General features: G+C 49.5%; 1 protein-coding gene across 1 annotated transcript in view; it reads left to right on the top strand.

Moving 5' to 3' along the window:
• WDR17 (WD repeat domain 17) overlaps positions 1-18,500 on the top strand; it is a 148,783-nt gene that overhangs the window by 12,140 nt on the left and 118,143 nt on the right. Inside the window, 1 exon segment of the mRNA XM_075347191.1 lies at positions 11,602-11,730. Within this exon segment, the coding sequence (XP_075203306.1) occupies positions 11,602-11,730 (129 nt within the window).

Below are 18,500 nucleotides of genomic sequence, written 5' to 3'. Positions count from 1 at the left end.
TTTTGGGGTTTTGTTTTTATGTCATCTATTATAGGTGAAAATGAACGTCCACATGATTTTTGTATTTATTTTTTTTTATTTAAGTGGTGAAAAAAAAATTGAAAAAATTTGGTTTTGTGTCCAAATTTTCTGCTACCCATAACATTTACATTTTTTTATTCAATGGAACTGTGTGAGGACTTGTTTTTTTTCATGGAGACCTAACGATGTGCACTGGATACAATTTTAGGCCTGCGCCACACATCCATGCCTCCGGCACGTGTTTGTCATTTTTTACACGTACCGGCGGCACGGAGACACTTTAACCAATGCTACCCTATTGTAGCAGGCACACACACGTAAAACCACACGGAACGTGTGTCCGTGTGCGTTTGTACGTGTGTGCGTTTTTGAAAGCGCTGACATGTCCGTTTTTTCACCGGCAGCACGGGTGTCACACGGCCCGCACCCGCACCACACGGGTGTAGTGTGGATGCGGTCCCGTGTGACACGCACCGGAGAAAACACACATGTCATTGAAAAAAAAACAAAACATTAACTCACCTTCTCCAGCCCTCCTGTCTCTGCCGCTGCTGCCTCTTGCTGCCGACCGCCGCTCATTATTCTCATTGAATATTCACTTCACTGCCTGGCAGCAGCAGCAGCGGGGAGACGGGAGGGCTGGAGACCGAGGATCAGCACCACGGACAGCAGCGCGGACATCAGGAAGGACCAGGTGAGTATAATAATTACCGATTCTACGTGTGCTATCGCGGATAGCACACGTAGAACACACGTGTCACGCACGTACCAGAGACACGTACTTACCTGCACGCAACACGCAGGGAAAATACGTGTCTCTCGGCACGTGCGTGAATTTCACGTGAGTGTGGCAGAGGCCTTAGGGTACATACCATGTTTTGAATACTTTTAAAGGGACTCTATCAGCACAGAAGGATTGTTCAAAGCAAGTACAGGCACTTTGTGCATTTATGTGCATCTACCAACCTGCTTGTTTTCTCCCCCCCCCCCTTCCCCCTTTGATTGAAAGCTCTTGCTTCATAGAGACAGAGAAGAACGGAGATAGCTGGGAATATAAGCAGGTGGTACGATGTATTTAACTGATTGCGCCTGCCATGATGCGCCAAGAACCTGAACTTGGTGTGAACAGTCAGCCTGTACTGACAGTTGCTTTCATTGCATTTTTAATACAGGTATGGTGGCCAAAAAATTGCAAGGCTCGTGTTTCAATTTTTTTCTCTTTACGACTTTTACAGTATCCATTTAATATTTACATTTTTATAGATTGGACTCTTATGGATCCAGTGATGCCAAATATGATTGTATGATTTTCTATTTCTTTATTTTTAAAGGGGAGAAAAGGAGGGTGATTCAAATTTATATTTTTTTATTTTATGAAGCCTTTTTGTTTGGTTTCTTAATTTCATAGTCCTATTGGGGTGGCACACTAGGTATGGGGGAATACTAGATGTACAACAAAGGGCGGGGGGAGTTAAACTCTTACCAGGGAAGGGGGAAGATAGAGACCCCATGTAAAACCTACAGCTGGCCCCTGGCTCCCCTGACATCCCTAGATAGGTTCCGCACCTGTACACCAATCAGAATACTGTACCGCCCCAGCGTTAGCAGCTGAGACTACTCGGATTCGGATCCGCGGTGGCTCGAGGGGTCTCCGGACCCAAGAAGTGTCGCGCGGTCACTCAAAATAAAAGGGGGGGTATTTACAGGGGGGTTTGTGTTTAGAGTTCGTGACGCCACCCACGGTGTGTGGTAAGGTGGAGTACCACCGCTGCTGTTGGGAGCGCCCAATGGCGGTGGAATGGCAGCTAGGTGTTTAACCCCTCCGTGGGTAGGGGGATATTGCCCCGGGGCTCGGAGATGGTGCGAGGGGGATGCCGTTGGAGAGGAAAGGGTCACTGCGTACTCACTCAGTCCTATAACGCTGACACCGACAACTTGTAAACCGAAATTCTGACCACCGCTGTAGCAGGAGGGAGTACGCTTGGATCCCGTGCCTGATGGTGTTGCTTGTTAGCCTGTGACCTTTCCCTTGGCACTTTCTTTACTTGTTGGCCCCTGTAGTATAGAACTAGTCGGGTCCCGGAGTGAGCTTGCTCTCAGGGTTCACGCTTGGGATTTTCTGGACTGTGTATTGGGAAAGTCCTATCCCCCTTGTTGCGCTAGTAGCCTGATTTTGGAGCGGGTGGAGAACGAATCTTGAAGACTTTGCCCTCGTCGGGGGAATTACCAGGACGCTTGAAGCTACTTCCCGGCCTAGGGTCCACGTACCATGCCGTGCCCTGTCTCCTGCCCGGAGATGGCTCAAGGCCGCCGGCTGCCCTCCTTGGCAGTTCCGTGCCCCTTGACACGATCCCCTGCGACCGGGGTTCCAGCTCCTACTAGGCCCAAACCAACGTCTGCCACCTAGTACACGAAGAGCCCAGCTCCTAACCTCCTCCAACTGACTTGTGATCTCTCCTCTTGAGAGTCACTCCACAACTGACTACTCCTGACACTCCTGACCCTCCCTAACCAACCCCCCAAGTGGGCGGCCCTATTCCCTTCAGGCTAACCATTGGTGTGATTTTTAATTGGCTTGTTCTTAGCAACACCAAAAGGTCAGGGACCCGTAACCAAGGAGGATGTGGATACTGTGCAGAAGGGCAGATTGCACAATACCCTGTGACGACCTGATAGGCCAGGGAGTCACAGTACCTTGGCCCTAGCTGATTCTGATGTAGGCCCTCAGTAGTGACCGGACAGGAAAAGCACTAGTCAGCCCAACAAAGACTTAAAGAACTCACAGGGTAATCAAACGGGAATGCCTAAGGACAACTTACGGTATCTGCAAGATGACATTGGGAGAATGACAGCAACATACAACAATGTGTTACCACAGGAGATGTCAAGACGACTGCTTTCAATCTGGACAGTATAGGAGTAAACTATCACTGGCAACAAACCAAGGGGAGGTGCAGATGTAAATATAGACACAGGGAGTGGGGATGAAGATTTGCAGCTGAACTGCTGCGATATTTGCAGGTTCCAAAAGGGAAAGAGTTAACCCTAATAGGGAAGATACATTGAGTCTTCCTTGGTGGGAATGGAATTCTAAGAGCAGTTTGTGCAGCCAAAGGCAGCAACCTTCTGCAGCCGGACACCACAGGGTGTCTATCACACCAGTGACATGGGGGACTTAAATCTGCAATCGTCTTCCCACTTATTTTGTATAATGCAATATACAGTATGATTGGGCTTCACAGAACACGGAAACCCTTTGGTAGTAATGTAAGGGGTGGACGGTCCCCTTACAAAGAGGAGTAGTTTCCCCCCCCTGAAGATACCCCATGCTGGGGTAGATAAAGTTGTAATGTTAATGCTAATGATAAATTGTGTTTATACTGTTTTAGTGGTTTCCCATAGTGGCCAGGTGGGACGGCTGTCCCCATAGAAACAGTGCAGGAGAGAGGTGGAGCCGGCAGCTTGGGGGGAGGGAGAGAGTGTGTTGGAGGAAAAAGGTTTTGAGTCAGGAGGCAGTCGAGTCCGGGACAGGAGAGAAGGAGCAGTGGGGGCAGGGTGTGGGAGCCAAGTGAGCAGCGTACGAAGAACAGAGAAAGAGAAAGTGTCCTCTATGGTGAAACAGGTTTGAGTGGGTCAGGTCTGCGGTAGCCGGAGTGGGAGCCCAGGTGAAGTAGAGTAGCCGGGCACATCCCCGCGAGAGGAGACTATAAGAAGAGGTGTTTCCCCCCCCATCAGGAGTTGTGAAACGACGCTATCCGCTTACTGCCACTGTTGTGAAGATGTGTGCAATAAACGTGCTTCTGATTCAACTGACCGTCGTCTGCAAAGTCTTTATACGTCTGACAGCGTTCTCTGCATCACCACACTCTGCCCCACCAAGCCATCTCCTGTCCCAATAGTGACGGCGGAGCCGGGGGTTAGCCTGATAGAAAATGGGGCCACGACTACAACCCCCGAGGCACCCCTGGCACCCCGTTACATGTGGCGTAGTCGGCAGGATCCGGACTATTGGCGAAGGGTCTCGGTTCCATATTGGGAAGAACAAGTGGTGCCTAAGGCATTGGACCGGGCACAAGATGGCGCTAAGATGGCCGCAGTCTTCACGAACACAGTGGGTGCGCGGAAGATTGGCGCCAAAAGAAGAACCGTGAGCTGGCCGGCGAAGAAAAAGAAGTACAGAGTACGCCGTCCAAAGAGGGGAGGTGCTGGCCCTAAGATGTTGCTGAAAACATGTGAAGAGGGCGGCAGTACAGAAAAAAAGAAGAGTCGCTTATGCTGGGTTGATTTGATGTGTGAGACTGGGGGTGGAGTATATACAAGACGGGAAAAGAAGGCCCGCCTCCACCTTCCCCAGCTTCTCCACTGTCCCCGGCGCCATTACAAGAAGGGCTGCAAGAAGCGCCAACTCAGAGACTGATTTCGAGTGAGATGGATACCCAGAGAAAACAGCGAGCTGCAGTGGGCGCGCTGGTAGCAACCAGCCTGGGCAGAGGACGCCCGAAGCAGACCGCAGCCGAGGAAGGACTTACCATTAAACTACCGGCTGTGCCAGGAGGTCCGGAGCGGCCCACAAAAGTAACGTGGGTCACTTCCTGGGATGCCGCGACCGGTGAAACCTCTACTGAAGTCCGGGCCACCTGCCAGGCGCAGCTACGACCGGGAGGCGGAACCCTGGGATCACCGCTCCGGAGCCCGGAGGTGGTTGCACCAGACAAGGTGGGTCCCCCAGTCCCCACAGAAGTTCTGACTCCGGAGTTAGAAGAAGATGAGTGGGGATTCTTTTGGGAGCCGATGAAACCGACGCCCCTGACTCGAAGACAGTCTCCGCCGCCTGAAACCGACCAAGTGCAGGAGAGGTTACTAGCCGAGACCGTGGCCCGTGAGATGATGGCCGGTCCCCTTAGCGAGGAGTTTGATCGGCAATGTACCGTTGGCACTGTGGTCAAATTCAACCAGGCTGAAGGTTACGGGTTCCTTGAGGACGAAGAGACCGGGGACCATTTTTTCTACAACCGGGTTAACCTGGACACTGAGGGCTTGCCACAACGCCTTCATACTCTGTACCCGGGAGAAAAGGTGAAGTTCCGGAGAGAAGTGGGATGCCGGGGCCTCTTTGCCGTGGGGGTGACCCGGATGCCCACCGAGCAAGAGGCCGCACAGTGGCAACAAGAGATTGAGTGGGAGGAGTGTCAATACCGGAGACGTGCTCAACAGAGACCGGTGCTGGCTGAGACTTGCCGGCCGAGAAATACGCTGGCGGTAACGCCCGAAGTAGTTGCCGGACCGGCATCTGAGATGGAGAGGGGGACACCGGCGGTGTTAGCGACCCACCAGAGTATGGTAACACACCCGGTGGTCGTCGTTGGTAGTCCCCGGCCGTCACATTCAGCTACCCCATCACCCCCGTCGGGGGTTGAGGAGCCCAAACCGGAGACAGAGGAGGTAGAGCCCCCGATCAACTATGAACCGTTCCGGAGGCTACACCGCTTGCCAGGCCAATCCCTGTCCGACTATGTGAGGGCTCAGCGGGCTGAATGGCAGCGTGCATACCACCCCGAGTGAATCATAGCGACCGGAGGTGGTGGACATACTTGTGTTAAATACCGGAGTTATGGAGAAGAACCGGTAAAGAGTTAAAGTTGTAACAACGTTCAAGGTACCGAGCCCGGAGGGAGCCTGATGCTGAACTGGGCAAGGACTCCCCTCCGTGATGTTGACGGAGGCTTTATTGTTTGTGTTCCCTGCCTGCAAAGACCGGGAGTGCTGTGAGAGCCTCCGGGCAGAAGACCAGCCAAGACCGGGAGTACTGTAACGGCCTCCGGGCAAACCTACTGCAAAGACCGGGAGCTCCCTTGGAAGGACTCCGGGCGCCGGACTTGTGCGCACCTTGAGTGTGCCTTTATGTGAACATTTTTAAGGTTTTTATAAAAGTGACTTTGCTGCTAAGTTTGTGTTTTGCAGGTGCGGGCCTTGCCGGGAGGCTAAGGCAAAAAGAGGGGAGGAATGTAAGGGGTGGACGGTCCCCTTACAAAGAGGAGTAGTTTTCCCCCCCTGAAGATACCCCATGCTGGGGTAGAGAAAGTTGTAATGTTAATGTTAATGATAAATTGTGTTTATACTGTTTTAGTGGTTTCCCCTAGTGGCCGGGTGGGACGGCTGTCCCCATACAAACAGTGCAGGAGAGAGGTGGAGCCGGCAGCTTGGGGGGAGGGAGAGAGTGTGTTGGAGGAAAAAGGTTTTGAGTGAGGAGGCAGTCGAGTCTGGGACAGGAGAGAAGGAGCAGTGGGGGCAGGGTGTGGGAGCTAAGTGAGCAGCGTACGAAGAACAGAGAAAGAGAAAGTGTCCTCTATGGTGAAACAGGTTTGAGTGGGTCAGGTCTGCGGTAGCCGGAGTGGGAGCCCAGGTGAAGTAGAGTAGCCGGGCACATCCCCACGAGAGGAGACTATAAGAAGAGGTGTTTTCCCCCCCCATCAGGAGTTGTGAAACGACGCTATCCGCTTACTGCCACTGTTGTGAAGATGTGTGCAATAAACGTGCCTTCTGATTCAACTGACCGTCGTCTGCAAAGTCTTTATACGTCTGACAGCGTTCTCTGCATCACCACACTCTGCCCCACCAAGCCATCTCCTGTCCCAATAGTGACGGCGGAGCCGGGGGTTAGCCTGATAGAAAATGGGGCCACGACTACAACCCCCGAGGCACCCCTGGCACCCCGTTACAGTAAGTAATTGGTACAGCGCCCCTTGCCCCTGGTGTTATAGGCAGATGCTGACTGTTACCTATACACAGAATGCCAACATTGGGTGTTCTAATGGCCGGTGTTGATGAAAAGTTAAAATTTGTTATTCTCAAATTCACTTTTGAATATATGAAATAATAAATGCACGGTAATTTTCTTTGCATAATACTAGTGATTCTTAAGTGCCCACAGGGAAAAAACATTTTCTTGACTCAGCGAACTTTCCATCCTAGTTTTACCCTTAAGCTGGTGTCACACATAACGACGACGACAACGACGTCGCTGCTACGTCACCATTTTCTGTGACGTTGCAGCGACGTCCCGTCGCTGTCGCTGTGTGTGACATCCAGCAACGACCTGGCCCCTGCTGTGAGGTCGCCGGTCGTTGCTGAATGTCCAGCTTCATTTTTTGGTCGTCACTCTCCCGCTGTGACACACACATCGCTGTGTGTGACAGCGAGAGAGCGACGAAATGAAGCGATCAGGAGCCGGCACTGGCAGCTGCGAAGCTGTAACCAGCGTAAACATCGGGTAACCAAGGGAAGCACTTTCCCTGGTTACCCGGTGTTTACGCTGGTTACCAGCCTCCGCTCTTGCTGCCAGCGCCGGCTCCTGCACTGTGACATGTGGCTGTAGTACGCATCGGGTAATTAACCCGATGTATACTGTAGCAAGGAGAGCAAGGAGCCAGCGCTAAGCAGTGCGCGCGGCTCCCTGCTCTCTGCACTGTGACATGTAGCTGCAGCACACATCGGGTTAATTAACCCGATGTGTGCTGCAGGAGAGCAAGGAGCCAGCGCTAAGCGCGGCTCCCTGCTCTCTGCACTGTGACATGTAGCTGCAGCACACATCGGGTTAATTAACCCGATGTGTGCTGCAGGAGAGCAAGGAGCCAGCGCTAAGCGCGGCTCCCTGCTCTCTGCACTGTGACATGTAGCTGCAGCACACATCGGGTTAATTAACCCGATGTGTGCTGCAGGAGAGCAAGGAGCCAGCGCTAAGCGCGGCTCCCTGCTCTCTGAACATGTAGCACAGCGACCTTATGATCGCTGCTTCTGCTGTGTTTGACAGCTAAGCAGCGATCATAACAGCGACTTACAAGGTCGCTGTTACGTCACCGAAAATGGTGACGTAACAGCGACGTCGTTGTCGCTGTCGTTTAGTGTGAACCCAGCTTTAAATCCATGTCCCCAGAGATCTCACAGTGAGTCATCTCTACCACTATCTTACAATGTCACAAATGCTGATACCATGCTTTTTTTTAAAACAAAAAACAAACTGATTTTTTTTTACTTAGATTCCTATTTTATCACAGATTTAACTCTTTAAGTTTAAGTACTAACGAATGTTTTTTTTTTTTTTCATTTTACTATAAATAGGAGCAATCTCATGGCATCAGACTGATCTAGGCACTATCACAAAAAGTAGAAATAGATATCTAGCGTTAATAAAAGGGCTTTTTTCTTTTTCGTCTTGTGGTGAATGAATTTTGCAGAAAATCAAAGCTGCTTTTTTTTTTTATGCCATTTAGCTTATTTGTGTGTGCCGCCACGGTGTTAGTCGGGCTGCTTAGATCCGGGATTGTCGTGGCTCGAGGGGTCCGGACCCGGCTTGGCGGACACTTTGATCTGTAAAAGAGGGTATTTACAGGGGATAAGTTTGTGACACCACCTGCGGGTTGTGGTAAGGGGAATACCGCTGCTGCTGGAAGGAGTACCGGGGCACATGGTATGAAGCAGCAAGGTGTCAGTCCCTCCGCAAGTAGGGAAGGCCCCAGGCTCAGGGTGTTGGTGCTTTGGGAGGACAAGGTGCAGGGACCAGGGTACTCACTGTGGGTAGTCGTGGTGCTGGATGAGGTTTAGAAAGGAGACACACACACTGTAGGTAAACCAAAGTCTCTGTGTACAGCTGCCGCTGCCGGGAGCCCGTCCAAGTTTCCGGTCCCATCGGTGTCTTAATGATTCGGAGCCTGCCTCTGTGCACAATTTATTGTCGATTGGTGGTCCCCGTGGCTTGAAGCTGTTGGGGGCCCTGCTCACTATGTGTAGTGTAGCCATGCTCTTGAGGGCTGGCACTTGGGACTTCAGTGGGTTACTGTGTCTGGAAACACCCCTGTCCCCCTCGTTGTGCTGATGCTCTCAACCTCTGAGCATCTAGGGAAGTCCTTGAAGATCCTCTCCCTTTCAGGTGAATTGTCAGGACGTTGAATCAGCTCCTGACCTAGGGTCCTGTACCCCGTCGTTCTCGGTACCGGTCAGTTCTGTTGGGCCATTCTGGTGCCGACAGTCCTCCAAGACTACGTCCCTCACACCCTTGTCCAATGTCCCTGCTACCGGTCCCCTACTCCTCTGGGCCCGAGTCACCGCTTGCGACCCAACCAGTTTTCCCTAGCTCCCCAGGAGCTCACTCTCCCAGCTCCTCTCTCTCTCTCTGGAGCCTACTTCTTTTCTCCACTGTTTCCCTCTAACAGTCTGCCCAGTTCCCCCCAAGTGGCTGGCCCATTTTCCAGTTAGTCCAACCCCCTGGTGTGTCTGGCAGTGTCTGAAGAGAGGTGATTGGGTTTTGTGGTGCAGATGGGAGTGACATCGGTTTCTTGGGTACCTGGAACCATGGGAGGGGTGAGCCCTGCACCCTGGGTAAGGATGCAGTTCCCTGTGGCACCCTGATGTATTCAGGAGCGGCACATGTGCCTTATTAGAAAACAAAAGTTGTAGGTCCTCTAAGATGTTGCATGTTCGTCTTCAACTTCACAAATACAAACGTAGACAGATTTGTACTCTACTAGGGTACCAGAGTACAATTACACAAAAAAATTGTGACATTTTGGAAAAGTTCCAAATGATGATTTAGGCTAAAACATCAAATAGAAAAACTACGATCACATTGTGAAACAATAAAAAAAACAAACAAAAAAAAATTACACACAGACAAAACAAAGTAAAGTTAACTTCAAAAATGTGCAAATGAAATAATGAATTACCGTAGGTGCATTAAAGGATTGTGTCTGTATTCCCCATGCGGATGCGCTGTCATGTGACTGCATGTATGCGGTTTGCATATTTGTGGTCACGTGCCAACTAGTCTGAGAGAAGCAGATAAGTCTAGTTGTCACGTGACCACAAGTATACAAATCACTTATATATATATATATACAGTCATGTGACTGTCCACTCGCACCATGAATACAGAAGAATTATGATCGTGTGTTCATTGCACAGATTCACAATTTAGGTAGTCGGCAGTCACACATAGTGACGTCTAACATTTTTCCTGACAATGGACAACCCCCCTTCAAAAAGGGTTAAAATGATGTCCACAATAAAAATGGTCCCATGCTATCATAAAAATACATAGTCCCCTACTTGACCTGCCCTGTGTAAGTGCCTGTTGATGTCATATGAAGGGGTTTTCCTCTCGGGACTTTTTTGTGCCGATTTTGTCTAGTATGTTTTCACTTGTGGTAACCATATATTATTATGTTGAGCCTCAGGCATAAAATCTGATCCCAAAAAAGGATCGGTGCTGTAGATAGCAACTAAGCAAATATATATTTTATTATTTTTAAACAATTACATTTGATTGGTAACTGGGTACTTGATACCCTCCAAAATACCCCATCGATGACATGTTCATCATTTATGTAATAATTTGCTCCCATCTTGATAGTCTTTTTTTTTTTTACTTGAACTTCAATAAAATTGTATTTTCCAGTTATTTGGGGGTTAATATAACAGTAACCTTCAGCCTGGTCATTTGTGCTTAAAGTAAAAGAATAGGCTAGATTTTACAATTTAATTTTCATTATCAAAATTTGGCTCTTAAAATATTTACAAGAGATCAAAAGTGTCCAGAAAGGAGGACAGAACATGCAATAGCCTTCCTCTTCCCTCCGCTGCAAGTGATGACGGGTCTCCGGCTATGTACACACATGAGAGAGACCTGCCAATCACTCGGAGCCGCACTGGGAGAGGCCGGCGAGGGAGGCACCGGTCTCGTATCTGGCTGTGGTCCTCTACTAGCTCTTCAAACTATACTTAATCTGCAACCCGCAGTATTTGAGACAAACATACCAGGCTGCAGTCGTGCACTCAGCCTCTGATCCATGCTGCCCGTGGTTGGGTAATAATCCCTGCTTATATGGTTCAGTAGGATACTTCTCTTTGGCTGCTGTCACACATCCGTTTTTTGCTGAGCAGCACAATACGGAGCTTTGCAGAAAAAACGCAACCGTTCTTTTTTTTTTGCCGCCGGTTGCGTTTTTTCTGCATAGACTTGCATTAGCGCCGTATTGTGCCGCATGGCCTTGCGTTGCGTCCAGTTTTTGCCGGATGGAGCATATTTAGCCCATGCGGCGGCCAGATGGAACGTTGCCTGCCACTTTTTTTGTGCGGCGAAAAAACCGCATTGCGCCAGATCCGGCGCGATGCGGCACAATGTACAATGCAAGCCTATGGGCGCCGGATGCGGCGTCCTGCGGCAAAAACGCATCTGGCGTCCGGATGCCGTTTTTTGCACTACGCATGCTCAGTATCAAGCCGCATCTGTCAAAAAACGGACGGGCCGCATGGAAAAACGTATGCAACGGATTTGTTTTTTTCGCCGCATCCGTTGCATAGGTTTTTGAGTCTGATTGAGCCGCGCTGCAAAAACCGGAGGCGTGAAAGCAGCCTTTACTGTCTCTGTGTTACCAGTGACTGGCGGACCTGCCGTATCATTGTATTACATTGACCGCCTTTCACTTTCTTGCCTCGTTATACTCCTTTCTCCCTGTAGTGACACATATGTTTTGTAACTGCACAACTTTCGTGGGAATGTAAAGTCTATTAATTATATTGTTCCAGACAAAGATGTCACAAGTAAAGCAAGTCGGACTGTTGGCTGCAGGGTGCCAGCCATGGAACAAAGATGTCTGCGCCGCTAGTGGAGACAGATTTGCCTATTGTGCCACATTGGCCATTTATGTTTACCAAGTAAGTAAAGAAAAAATGTAAGAATTCTAAGATGTAACAATATTCTATCTATTTTACTTTAGATTTATGTTATCATAACCCATTTTGCAGCCTCTTATACATTTTTTGATGTAATCAAGTTACAGTGGTTTTAGGCTTGTGTTGTGGCAATACAAAATGGCCTTTCCTGGATCATTATAATATGAAACTACAGTACATGCAATATTAAGTGCCACAGACAAGTGAATCTGGATGGGAAATCTGCCACCTATCGTGAGTAGCAATCTAAGGGCATATGCCCACAATCAGGACTCGCTGTGTCCTGGACGCTCTGTCCTGGAGCTGTGGGGCCTCATGTCTCCTCCGCAGGAGACCTCAGCTGCTCATACCCACGATCAGGGTTCAGTGCGCTGCGGTGTCTCGCTTGTGTTCTCCCAACGGAGGACGCATGTGATTCCGCAGCAAACAGTTGACATGCTGCCGTCTGGAAAGACGCACCACAGGTCAGTGTTTGCTGCGGAAAAAACAAGCACATTGGGCACGAGATTTCAAGAAATCCCATCCACTGTGCTTGTACTAAAGCTTGCTGCGTCCAAAACGCAGCGAACACTGATCGTGGGCACGCACCCTGAAAACTCAATATCAACCCTTTAAAGGGAATCTGTCACCAGGTTTTTGCCACCTAATCTTAGAGCAGCATAATGTAGAGGCAGAGATCCTGATTCTAGCAATGTGTCACTTACTGGGTTGCTTAGTGTAGTTTTGATAAAATCACTATTTAAACAGCAGTAGATCATTATTAGAGGACTAGTTGCCCTGCTGCCAGGTAGGCCAGCATATTCATGAGCTCTGTATAACTGCTAGGTCTGTTGCAGAGAAAACATTGATTTTATCAAACTGACAGCAAACAGCTCAATAAGTGACACATCGCTGGAAACAGAGTCTCTGTCTCTACATTGTGCTGCTCTCAGATGGGGGAGCAAAAACCTAGTGACAGAATACCTTTAAATAGACTTGCCACATGACTTAGGATAAGAAGCTAAACCCAGCACACTCCATTTCCAGACATATATTTCAAGGTGTTTGCCCTTCATCAGGGCAAAGCAGGAGGTCTGATTAACCTGGGTGATAGACCTCAAACAGGGGATCAAAAACCCTCGAAGAGGCTATTTACTTATTTACCGTCTCAAAGGAGCATTGCATGGCCTATAAGTGTCCTTACGTCCACTACGTACTGTTCAGAAGCAGAAATTTTATTGCCTAGACCAGCCAGTTGGACTCGCATCTGATTGGCTTCAAGATCCAGGTAATAAGGTGTATATTCCTGTGGGAAAACAACGTTATTATTACAGTGTTTGGACAGATTGACTTTCTTATGGTGCCTCTATGCTGTACAGTACGGTAATACATGTTCTGTGCCAGGATGAGAACCGAGTTCTGCAAAAAAGAAAGCAGCTCCGTAGGATTTTTATATAAAGTCATGTTTTGTCTGTATTAGGTATTTATTGTCTGTATAAGGGTTCATCCAGAAGAGCATACGTGTGCTGTCCGCGTTAAAATCAGATAGCACGCTGACCGGTGTTATTGACTGCAGCTGTTCAGATTACGGTAGTTTTTTTCATCATTTTGTAGTGTGCACTATTCTCCTCCGTATATCGGATGAGACTTCCATTAGTATCTGATTTTTATGGATACATTGTAAATATTATCCCAGGAAACTATTTGTTCTCGTAATTTTAAAATCTTCATGTATAAATACGAATGCCACACGGATGTAAAAAACGGATGCGCGGATGTAAAAACCTGAAGCATGGATGGCATATGGATGAAAATCACCATTTTTTTATGGATGAAAATCAGCTGATTTTTCATATGATAAAAAAATACCACTAATGCACAAAAAACAAAATTCCTATTACATAAAAATGTAAAAGGGGCTAGCCCCTGGTAGAGGACAGAGTCCGTGTCCAGATCTGTCAAAAAAGAGAAATCAAACTGAATAAGTACTACCACGCTAATGTTAGCTAGAGTCCCACCACCACTTAAGTCAGGAGGTGTAGACTCTGCAGACAAAAACGCACCAATAGGAGATATAATATCACACTTGCCTAATATTATGCAGGCTGTACTTTCCTACTTGGTTTTAATAAAGTCCAAATAAGAGTATGTTCACTGAAGGACGAGATAATAGCTCGTATACAATAAAACAGGTTAATCAGTGTAATCTGAGGTTATGATCATTAGTGGTTCACACTGCTGGAACGGTCATACAGTTAAACGCCTACTCTGTTTAATGATGGGGTCTAGTGCATAAATGACATCTCTTCTGCCATTGGTCACCAGGGGCCTCGTCCGAAATCGTACCTGGCAATCTAGCGCGTGGAGCAAGGGGAGCAGGCGGGTCCCTGAGGAAGAAGGCCATCTTGCCTTCGAAAAGCTTAGGAAATACCTCCTTTTTTCCTAGCACGGGCATCCATAGCCCGAGCTGCATGATGTCACCTACTCGCTCCCCTTGCTCCACGCACTAGGTTGACAGGTACGCTTTTGCCTGAGACCCCTGGTAACCAGCGTTTTAGGCTATCACGCTCGCTGCTTACACCTTCAGGCCTCCAGCTCCAAGCGTGCAGCTGCCGCAACCTCACTCTTCACGGTACCAGCAGACAGAAGTCTCCACGTATAGCACAGCACAAGGTAAGTGGCTTATAGCCAAACATTTCCTATCTTTTGTGATAACCTGCGCCGCGAATGTATTGGGGACACATGGCTGGCAGCGGCATTGAGGCACACAGGATCACTTTATCACAGTAAATTATCCATGTGGTTTATTCAAGCTCGTCATAAACCACTGTTACAGTTCATTTAATACAGGAACATGCCACTATCCCCTGTCTGTTCCAATAGTGAGTATATCTATGTGACGCCCTGGTCGGGCCAGGTAGTCACAGATAGGGCCCGCATTACACCAGTCCCATAACAAGATGACAGCAGCCAAACATTAAACCCTAGTCACCCCCCTCAGTGCTTGATGGACACACCAGTGGGCGGAGCCAGACAGTTGGACACGCCCACCGAGGAGTTCGGATGGCCTGAGGCAGGAATAGTAGTCAGTCTGTTAGTATGAGAGTCAGAGAGTGGAGGTGAAGTTAAGTGGAGGAAGGCCTTTGTGTTTCAGGTCTGCAACTAACTGACAGGTGCCAGAGTAGGAGCCCGGGTACCTTTGGCTAGGAGGCAGACGGAGGCCTCTGCCTGCAGGATCCAGGAAGACAGCTCGGTGGAACCGCGGTGGACCGGGACAGGGTAGTGGCCCGCCGGTACCGACCGGGAAAACCGACTCGGAAACCGGAGCACAAAGGGGGGTACTTAGACCCTGAAGCTAGGTCCAGAAGCTACTGGGGGCTAGCTAATTAACTGATTGCCGCCAGGACTATAGGTTCTGTCCTACCCAAAGTCCCGACTAAAGACAACAGCCCAACGAGGGGGATAGAAAGCCACCGCCACGGCAGAGAGATCCCACGGGCCAGCGTCTGCGGGCAAAGGGCTCCTTAGGCGACCACAAGTCGGGGAGCGGACTCCTGTAGTTGCAAGTGCAGGTAGTCCACCATCACTCAAACAGGTGCAGGAGAAAGGCAGAGACCACCAACCGGGTGGGGGACCAGACTGCAGCCAGCTGCGGTCACCGACCACCATCACCTTGGTTTATCAGAGACTCGTGTGTGTTTACTAATAGTGAGTACATCAGTGCCCTCCGGCCGCCCATCTCCCTGCACCGTCCATACCCCAACGGGTCCCGGGGCCACCATTCCTACCCACGGAGGGGTTAACAACTTGCTGCGCAACATCTCCCCCGGGTGCCCCATAACTGCAGCGGTGGTGTCCACCTTCACCACAACCCGTGGGTGACGTCACGAACTTAAACACAGCTCCGGCCTTACACCTACGTCCCCAAACCGCCAACCCCTTTTAGATCGGAGTGACTGTGGGACCCCCGGGTCCGGAGACCATCGAGCCACCCACTGAAGGTCCGGACCCGAGCGGCTCGGCTGCCAACGAGCACGGGGCGGCACATCTACAAGGCTTCATACACAGGGTCCCAGTGCACGCATCACAGCCTTTACTCACTGACCTCTCAGCTGTATCCGAGTGAAGACATATATGGCGGTCTTCACTTGCTGACACCCAGTCAGCTCACAACCCCCTTCTCCTGGGGATACCTATTCAGGAGTCTCAGCACACTCCCCACATGGTCTCACCATGTGCTCCAGCAGGTCTGTTTCCTTCCAAGACCCTGGTAGACAGCCATGTAATCATAACCAGACACATGATATCCTCCCAGACACACCCCTGGGTGGGAGGTATGTGGATGGTCAGTCCCGCCCATCACTTCTGACCATCTCATGAATCTAGCTCTGAAACCTGTTACCAAACAGACATGTGGAACTACAAGTCCCAGCAAACACTCCAGGTTCATGGCAGAGGTTCTCTGCGACACATCCCGGCCATTTCCAATATTACCGAGTGCCATCTTACACTGCATAGCACCAACGAATGGTGTATTCTACTGCAACCTGCTCTAGTCATACTCACCCTGTGTAACCCTACGTTTCATTATTCCACCAGGTATAGTTCAGCACATGAGGTTGTAACAATGGCAGAAGAGATGTCATTTATGCACTACACGCCATCATTAAACACAGTAGGCGTTTATCTGTATGAACCTTCCAGCTTTGTGGACCATTAATGGTCAGAACCTCAGATTACACGGATTAACCTCTTTTATTGTATAGGCGCTATTATCATCTCGTCCTTCAGTGAACATACTCTTATTTGGACTCCACTTAAGGCCCCTTTCACACGTCAGTGATTCTGGTACGTTTGTGCTTTTTTTTTAAACGTACCAGAATCACTGACATACGCAGACCCATTATAATGAATGGGTCTGCTCACACGTCAGTGATTTTTCACTGCACGTGTCTCCGTGTGGCGTACCTGCGTGTGCGTGATTGCCGCACGGAGACATGTCCATTTTTTCTGGCATCACTGATGTCCCACGGACCACGCAGTGGTGTGGTCCGTGAAACACGTGCCAGAAAAAAACGTGCTTTTAAAATAAAAATCATTTTTACTCACCCGGCTCTAGCAATGTCCTCTGCAGCCCGTTCTGCCGGCTGCTTCTGAGCCGGCTCATTACTGTCACGCATATTCATGATGCACGACACAGCCGACCCGGAAGCAGTTGCTGCGGGGGTCATCGCCAGCCGGATGCTGCACCGCGGGAGCGATCAGCACCATGGAGAGCGGGAGCGTGCACAGGTGAGTTAATCTCTAAGTGCAATCACGGGCCACGGAGAACGGAGCCCGGATTGAACTTAGACAACCCACGTGTGCCGAAATTCACGGCACACGGAGGGACATGTGCGTGTTTTACACGCCAGTGAAAAACGTCAGTGTTTTTCACTGACGTGTGAAACGGGCCTTAACCAAGTAAGGAAAGCACAGCCTGCACAGGATCAGGCAAGTGTGATCTTATATCTCCTATTGGTGCGTTTTTGTCTGCAGAGTCTACACCTCCTGACTTAAGTGGTGGGACTATAGCTAACAGTAGCGCGGAAGTACTGTCCTTATTCAGTTTGATTTTTCATATACTCTTCTGAAGCCTTAAGGTAAATTTAGGTATTTTTCAATATTCTTCATTGACATTTTGCAGCTCTGGGATCAATTACTTGTTTTCCATAGAGTTATGGTCTTAAGTTATAATAATTTCAATGGTCATCTGGGAACCAATTAATTTAGTTACATAAGTGTCCACTGTATTCTTAAGCTGGTGTCACACATAACGACGACGACAACGACGTCGCTGCTACGTCACCATTTTCTGTGACGTTGCAGCGACGTCCCGTCGCTGTCGCTGTGTGTGACATCCAGCAACGACCTGGCCCCTGCTGTGAGGTCGCCGGTCGTTGCTGAATGTCCAGCTTCATTTTTTGGTCGTCACTCTCCCGCTGTGACACACACATCGCTGTGTGTGACAGCGAGAGAGCGACGAAATGAAGCGATCAGGAGCCGGCACTGGCAGCTGCGGTAAGCTGTAACCAGCGTAAACATCGGGTAACCAAGGGAAGCCCTTTCCCTGGTTACCCGATGTTTACGCTGGTTACCAGCCTCCGCTCTTGCTGCCAGCTCCTGCACTGTGACATGTGGCTGCAGTATGCATCGGGTAATTAACCCGATGTATACTGTAGCAAGGAGAGCAAGGAGCCAGCGCTAAGCAGTGCGCGCGGCTCCTTGCTCTCTGCACTGTGACATGTAGCTGCAGCACACATCGGGTTAATTAACCCCATGTGTGCTGCAGGAGAGCAAGGAGCCAGCGCTAAGCGCGGCTCCCTGCTCTCTGAACTGTGACATGTAGGTGCAGCACACATCGGGTTAATTAACCCGATGTGTGCTGCAGGAGAGCAAGGAGCCAGCGCTAAGCGCGGCTCCCTGCTCTCTGAACATGTAGCACAGCGACCTTATGATCGCTGCTTCTGCTGTGTTTGACAGCTAAGCAGCGATCATAACAGCGACTTACAAGGTCGCTGTTACGTCACCGAAAATGGTGACGTAACAGCGACGTCGTTGTCGCTGTCGTTTAGTGTGACACCAGCTTTAATATGCAGAAATAGAAGCAAACAGGGAGTATCTAAATGAGACCAATATTAAGTGTGATACTTCTTATGTGGGGGAAGGGTTGGACTCAGTACATGAGTAACACATAAGGGGCCAACATGTGAACTGGAAGCCACAAATAAAAC

This window comes from Anomaloglossus baeobatrachus, chromosome 1 (assembly GCF_048569485.1).
Source record: "Anomaloglossus baeobatrachus isolate aAnoBae1 chromosome 1, aAnoBae1.hap1, whole genome shotgun sequence".
Classification (NCBI taxonomy): Eukaryota; Metazoa; Chordata; class Amphibia; order Anura; family Aromobatidae; genus Anomaloglossus; species Anomaloglossus baeobatrachus.
The sequence above is the reverse complement of the archived record's forward strand: the minus strand, read 5'-3'. Positions and strand labels throughout refer to the sequence as shown.